This window comes from Oncorhynchus clarkii, chromosome 2, assembly GCF_045791955.1.
Source record: "Oncorhynchus clarkii lewisi isolate Uvic-CL-2024 chromosome 2, UVic_Ocla_1.0, whole genome shotgun sequence".
Taxonomy (NCBI): Eukaryota; Metazoa; Chordata; class Actinopteri; order Salmoniformes; family Salmonidae; genus Oncorhynchus; species Oncorhynchus clarkii.
Window position 1 is genome coordinate 37,072,290 of NC_092148.1, and position 13,661 is coordinate 37,085,950.

At 43.4% G+C, this 13,661-nt stretch overlaps 1 protein-coding gene across 2 annotated transcripts in view; it reads right to left on the bottom strand.

Moving 5' to 3' along the window:
• Window positions 1-9,340: 9,340 nt before the first annotated feature.
• LOC139367656 (receptor-type tyrosine-protein phosphatase U-like) overlaps window positions 9,341-13,661 on the bottom strand; it is a 343,935-nt gene continuing 339,614 nt past the window's right edge. For both annotated transcript variants that reach the window (XM_071105929.1, XM_071105938.1), the window contains one exon: window positions 9,341-13,386. In XM_071105929.1, coding sequence (XP_070962030.1) covers window positions 13,318-13,386 — 69 coding nt within the window. In that variant the 3' untranslated portion in view covers window positions 9,341-13,317. The remainder of the gene's footprint in view (window positions 13,387-13,661) is intronic.

Consider the following 13,661-nt stretch of genomic DNA (forward strand, 5'->3'; position numbering starts at 1 on the left):
TTTTCCTAGCCACCGTGCTTCTACATCTGCATTGCTTGCTGTTTGGGGTTTTAGGCTGGGTTTCTGCATAGCACTTTGTGAGATCTGCTGATGTAAAAAGTGCTTTGGAAATACATTTGATTTGATGGTGGATGTTGACAAACAAAGGCTTCCTTTACCAGAGGTCAATGATTAAGGTGTCACTACTCTTGTGTGTGTGTGTGTGTGTGTGTGTGTGTGTGTGTGTGTGTGTGTGTGTGTGTGTGTGTGTGTGTGTGTGTGTGTTACTTGCTTAATTGCATGCATTTGGCCATTGCACTGTAGAGTGGGATAGTGTTCATTGTCTCTGTATCGTGCTGCACTCATACGTACGTACAAACTCTGAGATGTTCTGTCACAGAAGGCTCAAACATCAAAAACACACCACCTCAAAGTGGGTTGTGACCCTGTCACCTGGAGCTGTGCGGCACCACTGACAGACAACAAGGGGGGACCAGGGGGGGCCGTGGAGGAGAGACCCAGATCTGCAGCCAGCTCCCCAGACCCCCCACCAGCTGTCAGGACAGAAGCTCCCCATTCCGCCAAATGTGACCTTCCCCCCGCCTGCTATGAAAGGGAGATGGATGGATGGAGAGAGGGAGATGGATGGAGAGAGGGAGACAAGGGTAAGGGGGATGGCAAGGGAAGAAAAACGCATGAATTATTCTGCTCTAATCCTCTGACAAGAGTCTCTGAACACATTTTTAGAAAGAGTTTCCCCTCCACAGATAAGAGTTTAGTGTAACCTGTACAGAAATCAAATATTAAATGGTTACTCTCTGGATGTGTGTGGATTCCTGGGCATGGCCTGTACAGTAGCATGCCACTAGAATCCCCAATGCCCTGAACTACAGAAAGAGGATCCCCAAGGTCTGGAGGTCCAAGTACAGACAGGGAAGGAGGTTAACAACAACCAGCCTAGAAGAAAGAGGTTTTCACTCATAATTAAGTTGGAGGGTGTTTATACCTGGTTCTAACTTGCGTCCTTTGTCCTGATCTTGTCCACATTCTGACTGCACCCACATTTTTAGATAGGTGTAAACAATCAAAATACACATTATGATCTGATTGTGATCATCCTGCCCACTTCCAGAGGGACTACCAGTCAGCCACACATTGTGTCTGGATATCTTACAAGTGTAGACAGATTGGGACAGAGAAACCACTTAAATCATAATTATTCTGCCCTCTAAAATCATTGACTGATTACATCAATATGTGTCTTATAATAAATAAATACATATTATTTTGAAAGAATAGCCATGAAATAATTTTCATTAAGGAAGGGTCCTAGAAATCTGGTCACAATGCAGACACAGGGCATGGATAAAATACACATTTTAATACCACACTTTAATGTCTAGACACTTCTGGAAATCTGGCCACAAACAGAATCAACACCAGGATAAAGGACCAGTGTTAGCACAAGGTATAAATTAGGCTTTTGACTGGGAGAGAGAAGGGTCTATAATGTGTCTGGAACCATGGGGCTGCATGAAGTGCATGAAGTGTGGGGCTGGTCAGAGAGGTGGGGGAATAGAACGGGCTGTCAATCAGCAGTATGCCTTAGGCAAGCAGAGACCTCTTTGTATGAGGGTCACCCAGAACTATATGGATAGTGGTCTGTAGAGGTAAATGCCTAACCACTGGGTCTATCGATTCTTTCCTGTGCCTCAGCAGCTAAAGGCTTTGATAAGGTCTCAGGCCCTGACATACAGAGCAATCGGAAAGAATTCAGGCCCCTTCACTTTTCCACATTTTGTTGCATTACAGCCTTATTTTAAAATGGATAAAATAAAAACAATTCCTCATCGATCTACACACAATACCCCATAATGACAAAGCGAACAGGTTTTTTGATATTTTAGCACATTTATAAAATATTAAAACAGAAATACATAAGTATTCAGACACTTTGCTATGAGACTTGAAATCATCAGGTGCATCCTGTTTCCAATGGGATGTTTCTACAACTTGATTGGAGTACGCCTGTGGTAAATTCAATTGATTAGACATGATTTTGAAAGGCACACACCTGTCTATATAAGGTCCCACAGTTGACAGTGCATGTCAGAGCAAAAACTAAGTCATGAGGTCGAAGGAATTATCGGTAGAGCTCAGAGACCCGATTCTGTCAAGGCACAAATCTGGGGAAGGGTACCAAAAAATGTCTACAGCATTGAAGGTCCCCAAGAACACAGTGGCCTCCATCATTGTTAAATGGAAGAAATGTGGAACCACCAAGACTCTACCTAGAACTGGCCGCCTGGCCAAACTGAGCAATTGGGGGAGAAGGGCCTTGGTCAGGGAGGTGACAAAAAACTCAGTGGTCACTGACTGAGCTCCAGAGCTCCTCTGTGGAATGGGAGAACCTTCCAGGAGGACAACCATCTCTGCAGCACTCCACCAATCAAGCCTTTATAGTAGAGTGGCCAGACTGAAGCCACTCTTCAGTTAACCTCTTGAAACTAGGGGGCACTATTTTCATTTTTTGGAAAATAACGTTCCCAAAGTAAATAGCTTATTTTACAGGACCAGATAATAGAATATGCATATAACTGACAGCTTAGGATAGAAAACTATAAAAATATTGTCTGGGAGGATAACAGAACTGATATTGCAGGCGAAAGCCTGAGAAAAATCCAATCAGGAAGTTACTCTTATTTAGAAACCTCTGTGTTCCTATGCGTCCCTATTGAGCAGTGAAAGGGATATCAACCAGATTCCTTTTTCTATGGCTTCCCTAATGTGTCTATTGTCACAAGACATAGTTTCAGGCTTTTATTTAGAACAATGAGCGTGACCGACAACATTGCGTAAGTGGTCAGCTGGTGGCTCTCAGAGTGATTTGTGCCTAATAGACAACTGCAGCCATTGTTTCTCTCGCTCCTACTAAGAAGCCAACTGACCCGGTTGATATATTATCGAATAGATATTTGAAAAACACCTTGAGGATTGATTTTATAAAAAACGTTTGCCATGTTTCTGTTGGTATTATGGATCTAATTTGGAATATTTTTCGGCGTTGTCGTGACCGCAGTTTCCGGTGGATTTCTCAACCAAACGTGAAGAACAAACGGAGGTATTTCGGCTATAAAAACAATATTTTTGGAACAAAATGAACATTTGCTGTCTAACTGGGAGTCTCGTCAGTGAAAACATCCGAAGATCATCAAAGGTAAACGGTTCATTTGATTGCTTTTCTGATTTTCGTGACCAAGCTTCCTGCTGCTAGCTGGACATAATGCTATGCTAGGCTATCGATAAACTTACACAAATGCTTGTCTTGCTTTGGCTGTAAAGCATAATTTCAAAATCTGAGATGACAGGGTGATTAACAAAAGGCTAAGCTGTGTTTCACTATATTTCACTTGTGAAAAAATAAAATATGAATATTTTCTAGTAATATTTTTTGTCCGTTGCGTTATGCTAATTAGTGTCAGTTGATGACAATTCTCCCGGATCCAGGAGCGGTAGTTACAAGAGGTTAAAAGCACATGACAGTTTGCCAAAAGGCACCTAAAGGACTCTCAAACCATGAGAAACAACATTCTCTGATCTGGTGAAACCAAGATTGAGCTATTTGGCTTGAATGCCAGGCACCACTCATCACCTGGCCAATTACCATCCCTACGGTGAAGCATGGTGGTGGCAACATCATGATGTGGGGATATTTTTCAGCAGCAAGATCGAGGGAAAGATGAACGGAGCAAGATACAGAGATCCTTGATGATAACCTGCTCCAGAGCGCTCAGCACCTCACACTGGGGCGAAGGTTCACCTTGCAACAGGACAACAACCCTAAGCACACATCCAAGGCAACACAGGAGTGGCTTCAGGACAAGTCTCTGAATGTCCAGGTGTGCCAAGCTTGTAGCTTCATACCCAAGAAGAATCGAGGCTGTAATCTGAATACTATGTAAATGTAATATTTCAGATTTGTTATAAAAAAATATTTTTTAGTGTAACACACACCGGATAGGTGTGAAATGTGTTGTTTTACAGCATTAGCAGCTCTGTCTTCCTGTCCTCTCCACACTGCATCAGTCTTCCATAGCGACAGGAGGGAGAGAAAGAAAGGGATGGGGAGAGAGGGTGAAAAAGAGAGACCCCACTTCCATGGGCAATCTTTGACTTGAGTACTACTGGTAATTTCCAACTCTTTACAGGACAAACCAATTGAACATCAGTGTAGTTAGGTCGTTCGAAACAAGAGACAAAGGGCTGTGAGACAGAGGTGTAATCCTAGACACATGAAAAGTGGGATATATAAAGAGGGTGTGGGGCAACAGAAGACGAACAGCAGAGGGGCTAAGAATCTTAGAGATGGAGAAAGGGACAATACAACAGGGGAAAGTTTGAGGGACTCCTCCCGGAGGGGCAGATCCCGAGTGGACAGCCGTACCCTCTGCCCGAGACGATATCTTGAAGTGGTCTAGAGAAGAGCAGACCGGGCTCTCTTCCAGGTACAGCAAAAGCAGCGGATGAACATCTGGGCCGAGGGTATGCTGACCTCTTGCTCAGGGAAGAGCAGGGGTTGATATCCCATTGAACACTCGAAAGGTGAGAGACCAGTGGCTGAGCAGGGAAGGCTGTTGCTAACATATTCCACCCACATGAGTTGCTGGCTCCAGGTGGAAGGGTTGGCGGAGATGAGGTCCTGATTGGCTCGAGGTCCTGATTGGCTCGCTCCAACTGGCCGTTAGTCTGAGGGTAAAACCCGAAGGACAGGCTGGTCAACGACCCAATGAGTGTGCAGAACGCCTTCCAGAACCGGGACGAGACCTGAGGACCGCGGACGGAGACCATGTGCACCGGAAGTCCATGGATCCGGAAGAAGTGCTGCACCATGAGCTGGTCCGTCTCCTTGGCTGAGGTTAACTTTTTATGGATGCAGGGGCAGCATTGAGTAGCTTGGATGAAAAGGTGCCCAGAGTAAACGGCCTGCACTTCAGTCATAGTTGCTAATATATGCATATTATTAGTAGTATCGCAGGCAGGCTGGAGATCAGGCAGGTGGGTACAGAGTCCAGAAAAAGGCAAGGTTCAAAACTGTGAGGACAAGCAAAAGAGAATAGAAAAAGCATGAGCAAAGGAAACACACACTGGTTGACTTGAACAGACAACTTGCACAGAGTGACAGGAAACACAGGGATAAATATACTGGGGGAAATAAACAACACCTGGAGGGGGTGGAGACAATCACAAGGACAGGTAAAACAGATCAGGGCCTGACAGGTGGCCTCATATTCTTCTCCAAATAAAACCAAAGATGAATCAAATTATGCCTGTCTGTTCCTCAAAAGAGGCAACCTTTTGATAAGCCCATCTTTCAAATGTATGGCAGCAGTAAGATGCTTTATTGAGCAGCAACCGACAAATAGCTCATGTGGAGACCACAGACCCGAACATTTACAAGCTCTCTCTCAGCAAAGCCAAGGCTCAACATGTCTATAAAGTTGAAGTCAAAAGTTTACATACACTTAGGTTGGAGTCATTAAAACTTGTTTTTCAACCACTCCACACATTTCGTTTTAACAAACTATAGTTTTGGCAAGTCGGTTAAGACATCTACTTTCTGCTCGACAAGTCATTTTTCCAACAATTGTTTACAGACAGATGATTTCACTTATAATTCACTGTATCACAATTCCAGTGGGTCAGAGGTACACTAAGTTGACTGTGCCTTAAAACAGCTTGTAAAATTACAAGAAATTACATCATGGCTTTAGAAGCTTCCGATAGGCTAATTGACATAATTTGAGTCAATTGGAGGTGTACCTGTGGATGTATTTCAAGGCCTACCTTCAAACTCAGTGCCTCTTTGCTTGATATCATGGGAAAATCTAAAGAAATCAGCCAAGACCCCAGAAAAAATTGTAGACCTCCACAAGTTTGGTTCGTCATTGGGAGCAATTTCCAAACGCCAGAAGGTACCACGTTCATACGTACAAACAATAGTATGCAAGTATAAACACCATGGGACCACACAGCCATCATACCGCTCAGGAACGAGACGCGCTCTGTCTCCTAGAGACGAATGTACTTTGGTGTGAGAAGTGCAAATCAATCCCAGAACAACAGCAATGGACATTGTTAAGATGCTGGAGGAAACGGGTACAAAAGTATCAATATTCACAGTAAAACGAGTCCTATATCGACATAACCTGAAAGGCCGCTCAACAAGGAAGAAGCCACTGCTCCAAAACTTCCATAAAAATACCAGACTACGGTTTGCAAATACACATGGGGACAAAGATCGTACTTTTTGGAGAAATGTCCTCTGGTCTAATGAAACAAAAATAGAACAGATTGGCCAGAATGACCATAGTTATGTTTGGAGGAAAAAGGGGAGGCTTGCAAGCCGAATAACACCATCCCAACCATGAAGCATGGGGGTGGCAGCATCATGTTGTGGGGGTGCTTTGCTGCAGGAGGGACTGGTGCACTTCACAAAATAGATGTCATCATGAGGAACAAAAATGATGTAGATATATTTAAGCAACCTCTCAAGACATCAGTCAGATAATTGAAGCTTGGTCGCAAATGGGTCTTCCAAATGGTCAATGACCCCAAGCATACTTCCAAAATGTTTAGCAAAACTGCTTAAGGACAACAAAGTCCAGGTATTGGAGTGGCCATCACAAAGCCCTGACCTCAATCCAATAGATAATTTGTGGGCAGAACTGAAAAAGCGTGTGCGAGCAAGGAGGCCTACAAACCTGACTCAGTTACACCAGCTCTGTCAGGAGGAATGGGCCAAAATGTACCCAACTTATTGTGGGAAGCTTGTGGAAGGCTACTCAAAATGTTTGACCCAAGTTAAACAATTTAAAGTCAATGCTAACAAATACTAATTGAGTGCATGGAAACTTCTGACCCACTGGGAATGTGATGAAAGAAATAAAAGCTGAAATAAATTATTCTCTACTATTACGCTGACATTTCACATTCTTAAAATAAAGTAGTGATCCTAACTGACCTAAGACAGGGAATTTTTACTAGGATTAATTGAAAAACTGAGTTTAAATGTATTTGGCTGAGGTGTACGTAAACTTCGGACTTCAACTGTAACTGTACTAATGACAGGACAGTATCCTTTGTGAAAAATACATGGCTGAATATATGGGCATTATCTCCCTCATTATGTTAGCATTAAAGCTTTTCTTGTGAGACCTTGTAAATCCAATAAATACAAAGTGGCTGCAGCGCCTGTTGTTCTTGGCCCTCAAATAAAAGAGGTAACACAAAGATATCCAGGAGCTCAGATAATCAGTCAGTCAGTTAGCCAAGACTGCACAGGACTGGGAGGGAGATGGCGGAAGGTAAAAGGTAAGCGTGATAAAAAGAGGTCTGGGAGGTAGTCAGCCATGCATCCCACTGAATCACGTTTTCAGGCCTGATTGCCCCTGGGTGCTGGACTGAAACAGTCTGAAGCTCTGCATACAGTGTATGCACAGTGACTTCCTTTGAGCTGAGAACACACCAGGTAGTATAAGGGATCCAGTCAAATGGACCGTAGCTGTAAACCAGTGAGGGAACAAGGCAGTCAGACTGTGGCCCACACCTCCATCCCCACATCGCTCTACTGAGCTAAGACCTGCTGCAGCCACCAGACCCGCCTGCTCTGTACACATCCAACAAGATGAATACCACAGAGAGGGTGGGACAAGATAATAGCTGGACGTGTGTGTGTGTGTAACAGTTGTACATTCCTGAACCCAGGGGACAAACATTTCCCCCCATTGCTTCACATTGTGATTGCTGGTGTGGGACATTGTGCCCAGCAATCACACAACATGTGGATGTGATGGCCTGTGTATAGCTGCGTAATTCTCCTCCCTGGTGGCAACCCGGAATGCAAATACACTTCTGTTTGTTTTCCCACTGATGTTTGGGCAAGGTCAACCTCCAAAGCAATCACTGTATCCCCCTTGGAGACTTTTGGTGTTTTATTAGCATTTTTAAAGTTGAGTCATTTCAGAGATAACAGATGTTTCGCTGTTAAACTGACACCCTTGTGCACTTTGACACACAGCATGCTGCAGTTGCTGAAATCTCCAGGAGTTTCACACCATCTTTCATCAACTAGCCGAGCGCCAGAGCTGATCTGTCTTTGGTAACAAATGGAACGCAGTACATCTAGAGCAGCAGCTCTCCTTCTCAACACAGCAGCTGCTGACTGTCAGATCTTATCTGCATCTACAGATCCACAACATGTGTAGGAGAGGAAGGAATAGAAGGGGAAGAGAATGAGCAGCAGTAATCAACAGCATACTAAGCTCATCCTACTGAGAACGCTTCATCTAATGCGCAATTACGTTGATTCCCGCCATTCCTTCATGTTGGTACAGCGCGTCCCCTCAGCTGATTATCACGTCAAAAACACATGGGTCTCGAAAGACAATTCATTTCCTCAATGGTGTGCAGCGAATTTTACTAGATGAAAAGCTGAAATTAGTATGACATCCTAACATTCAAAGCATACAAAATTGTTGAAATTTCACATACTATAAAACTATTTTTTGAATACCCAAAATGCCTACTATTTGGAACGCAAATACGGTTATTCGGCCGAATGCCTATGGAGTTTAAAGTTAAGTGAACATAACATAAAATAACATCACATTCGATGAGTCTACTTGGCCATGAGTTGTCCTCCAATTCAACAAGGGAGCTGGGTCTTGTCCTCTAATTAATCTGGCTTGTCACTCTGCTTAAACACTGGATCACTTTCCAGGCTCACTGAATTATTCACCATAGCCCATGCTGAGGGAGGAAGTTTGCGGTCCAGATACCTTACCAACCGTGCGGAGAGTACCAACAGGGGAGAGAGGAGAGGGGAAAAGAGAGAGGGAGAGTTGAAGACACTCAGTGAGAAGAATGATATGACAACAAGGAGACGGAGGGGGTAGGATACTTATTGAGAAAAATATGGGAAGAGTGAAAACATTTTAAAGGGAGAGAGAACGGATGTCATCTGATCCAGGGCCACTGATGCTAACAGACCACATCCGTATGAAGTAACCACAGTGGGTCAAGGCCCTACAGACAGACAGGAAGTTATTCTCCAGCTGTCAGCTCTCTCCACTCCTGCTGACAAGACCATAATAAAACCACAGATTATTTTCATTGCTGTACATTTCAGAGAGGAGGACTTGAGATCATAAGAACTCCAGACAGATGCTTTGCCATTGGAGCTGAGTGGACAGTAGGTACTAGCTATACAGCGCAGTGAATGACATCATCATTTGTCTTTACACGACTGGTTTCAATCAAACCATATGATGGGAAACATTTACCACAAAGATACAAGTAGCCCTTTGTCTCAATACATTTTTATTGTTGATGGTTGTTATTCTTCAGAACAAAAACCCGCACACAACCCCAAATATATTTCCGTTATTTTGTCTCCCTCTCTCTCTCTTTACATACACACCCTGCCCCACAAATACATGGTCAGAAACACAGTAGTCTTGTTCCAATATCATACAGAAACACTCAAGGAGGAACTAATGGGGGCGGGCCACTCAAGCAATTACTGTCATTGCGAAAGCATCATGAGAGCTTTGAAAACGTAAATTGCGTTCAGTTCACACTGTGACAGCTATGTGGAAATACACAGTAAATTCAGCTTTACAGCGTGATATAAGTTTGAAGGTAATGTTCCTGCTATAGCGGAGACTGCATAACACGGTAAATGCTGCATAGGTTGGCACAATCAGGAATTTCTATGGCAGAATCTGTAATACTTCAGCTTTACAGATTGAATAGAGCGCCAAGTAACGGAAATTTGAATGTCAATGAGAATGTCTTTGAAGTGGAAGACAAAGGCAAACTGATTTGAAGAAGCAGAACATTTGGATTCACATATGCGTTGATGATGGTCAGAGGCGTGCTTTTTAGATGGAAGGGTTTTGGAATGGCACTCAGAGAAAAACGTCCAATATCGGTGACAAAATGTGTCAAATAATCCGATGGCATTAAACTCAGACGCCCCGTTTATACCTGGTGGTAAAATAGGTCCTTTGTCCTCGTCTACATTATGATTGTACCCACACTTCCAGAAATGTGTCTACGCATGGTATTACAATTTTCAAGTACAGTGAAATACATTTCTTACAAGCTCTAACCCCAACAATGCGGAAATCAAATAACATGTGTCTGTTATCCATCCACTGAGTCTGCATTGTGACCAGATTTCCAGATCGTGTCTGACTACCTCCTGAGGTGGACAGGATGATCTGATTCACAATGTGTCGTCTGGATCGTCTACACCTGTCAGAAAATGTGGGCACAATCAGAATGTAGACAAGATCAGGACAAAAGATGTTATAACCAGGTTTAGACAGGGCTAGAATGATGGTCATGTACAGTACATTCAGCATTGTGGTCACTTACTGTACATCTTTACTCTGGGCAAACAGATAGTAATTAGTCACAGAACATACAATAAATATACATCTATATGTACACGTATACTCTTAAACCTCAAATAAAGTGTCCAGGCACTACCTTTTGGAGTCCAGGGATTCTAAAGATGAGCAACATAGCCTTTTGCACATGAAGTGCCCAACACAACCCAGGAAGTGCTGCAGTAGCAAGCCTCACTATTTTCCTCTTCCAGTTTTGCATTAAAAAGATGCACATGTGTCAGATTTTTAAGACCCTGTTTGGGTCTGGAATACTCTCTTTCTCCACTTCCTCCATCCTGGTGCTTTGACCAGACCGTGGATTTAAGAACCAGCTGGGACTGGGTCTGTCTTAGCTGTCGTGGTTGGGGTGAATGCCACTCATTGTAAGGTCCCAGACCCAAGGAGAGGGCTTTTTTTAACCCCCTTTTTGTCCCCAATTTCATGGTATCCAATTGTTAGTAGTTACTGTCTTGTACTCCCGTACGGGCTCGGGAGAGACGAAGGTCGAGAGCCATGCGTCCTCTGAAACACAACCCAACCAAGCCGCACTGCTTCTTAACACAGCGCGTATCCAACCCGGAAGTCAGCCGCACCAATGTGTCGGAGGAAACACCTAGCGACCTGGTCAGCGTGCACTGCGCCCGGCCCGCCACAGGAGTCGCTAGTGCGCGATGAGACAAGGATATCCCTACCGGCCAAGCCCTCCCTAACCCGGACGACGCTAGGCCAATTGTGCGTCGCCCCATGGACCTCCCGGTCGCGGCCGGCTGCGACAGAGCCTGGGCTCAAACCCAGAGTCTCTGGTGGCATGGAGATGGCTTTTTTAGGAGGAGGAACTTCTTCTGGTCAATAATAGTGACATTTGCACCACCATTACAGTACAGTAAGACACTGAGATCATCTAAAGAAAAAGCAATATATTGACAACTGCTTATGTTCTCACAAAGTGGGTATTAGTAGAGACTGCAATATTGGTTTACTGACCCTTGATTTAGCCACAAAATGTTTTATTTAAAATCCCAAAGGGGATTTGCTTCATATTAGTGTTCTATGGGTTATAGACACTTAATTTAATTTGAGATCAGGGTCTCAGCACAGATCATATAATAGTCTATACATTCCAACATGCATATACGAGCTGTGTATTTTCATACAGACAGGGTCTAATGGGTTAGTTACACCAGTCTGTATTGTGGAACAAGGTCACGGTTGGGTAAAACCAGGTTTTCCACTCCCCCTGTTTGTTTAACTCTAACTAGAGATAGAGAACACAGATGTCCTACAAGGACTGCTCATATAGACAAGTGGTCACAGATAAAGTGGCAGTTTTAACTCTCTTTACTCTCTTTAAGCCTCTTAAATCTATCTGTACCTCTGCACTTCTTTCAAGACTACCCCATAAGAGGGTCATCATATTGCACACATCCACATTTAGAACAGTGGTTTTACAAATAGAGTGCATTCGGAAAGTCTAGGAAGAGTCCTGACGGTTCCAAACTTTTTACATTTAAGAATGATGGAGGCTACTGTGTTCTTGGGGAACTTCAATGCTGCAGACTTTTTTTGGTACCCTTCCCCAGATCTGTGCCTCGACACAATCCTGTCTCAGAGCTCTACGGACAATTCCTTTGACCTCACAACTTAGTTTTTGCTCTGACATGCACTGTCAATTGTGGGAACTTATATAGGCAGGTGTGTGCCTTTCGAAATCATGTTCAATCAATTGAGTTTACCACAGGTGGACTCCAATGAAGTTGTAGAAACATCCCAAGGATGAGCAATGGAAACAGGATGCACCTGAACTCAATTTTGAGTCTCATAGCAAAGGGTCTGAATACTTATGTAAATAAGCTATTTCCAGTGTTTTTATACATTTGCAAGAAATTCACAAAAACTGTTTTTGCTTTGTCATTATGGGGGTATTGTGTGTAGATTGATGAGGGGAAAAGTATGTCATCCATTTTAGAATAAGGGTGTAACAGAATAAAATGTGGAAAAAGTCAAGGGGTCTGAATACCTTCTGAATGCACTGTACATGTATCAACATGAAGGAGTAGAACAAAGTGAAGACAGGATTCAAGTCAGTCTGTGGGATTGACACGATTTAATTAAGTGACAGGTTAGGCATCCCGTTTGATTGGCATTGGATCAGTCTTATGACATACCAGGTCGGCCCATCACAAAAAGTGGCAAACACATAAAATTGTACTTCTTCCTCCTGTCTCGATGACTCTCATCTATTTATCATAGCACTGCCAAATTGGAAAATGTATTACGCAAAGCACTGTTTTTCATGTAGCCCATTGAAATCATTCCATCGAGTTGTACTATATCTCCCCCAGTGTTAGTGGACGGTAAGGCAGTTTGTGGTAGAGATATCTTGTATTCACCACAGTAGACTGCATTTGCTGTGTCTCTTGGAGAGACCGGAACACTTCCATGTAGAGTCAAATTCTGTTTTTAGCGCCGGACTCTCATCAACAAGACAAAAAAACTGCCCGGGCCATCCATGTTTGAAGAAAAATGATGAAAGGCAGGGTAACCTCTCCACAGGTACTCTCTCATGTTTCTCCATCGTTGATACCACAGAAACATTTAGCACAAAAGAGCTCCAGTCCAGAGGCAAATACCAAGAACGCACAAAAACTAAGCTGAAAGTATCATAAAGGAAAACAACCAACGTCAACAATAAAATGGAGGAAACCACAGCTGTACATTAAAGGGTTAAAAGTGAGGAGCACTTCCCCCTTTTTTGTCTATTATTGTACTTCACAACACCTTAGGCACATTAATCCAAACAATGAAGTAAATGTTGAGGGGGTCACAGGGTGTGTAACCCAGTCAGCAGTCACAGCCCACAAGACGCACCAGCTACGGAACATTGCTATCTCATGCTATCTTCTATGCAGTCCAAGTACTCCAGGATAAGGTCGTAGCAGAATCGGTATTGGTCCTGCAGAATACACACATACATGCATTAGTTACATAGATCAACAATGGTAGTGATATGTAGGGTTAGGGTCAAATCCATTTAAACTCAGGAACTGAAAAATGTAAAAAGCTTCAATAAAATATATCTTTTTAAGTCTTGAATTGAAATTCAATTTCATCTTAGGCCCGATCCCTACTTCGGAATTTAGGCCTTTCCTACTCATGCCTATCCCACACACCTCTCAGTATTTGGTATTCAGACATAACTTTTTCGGGTCACCTAACGCGCTCTGCAGG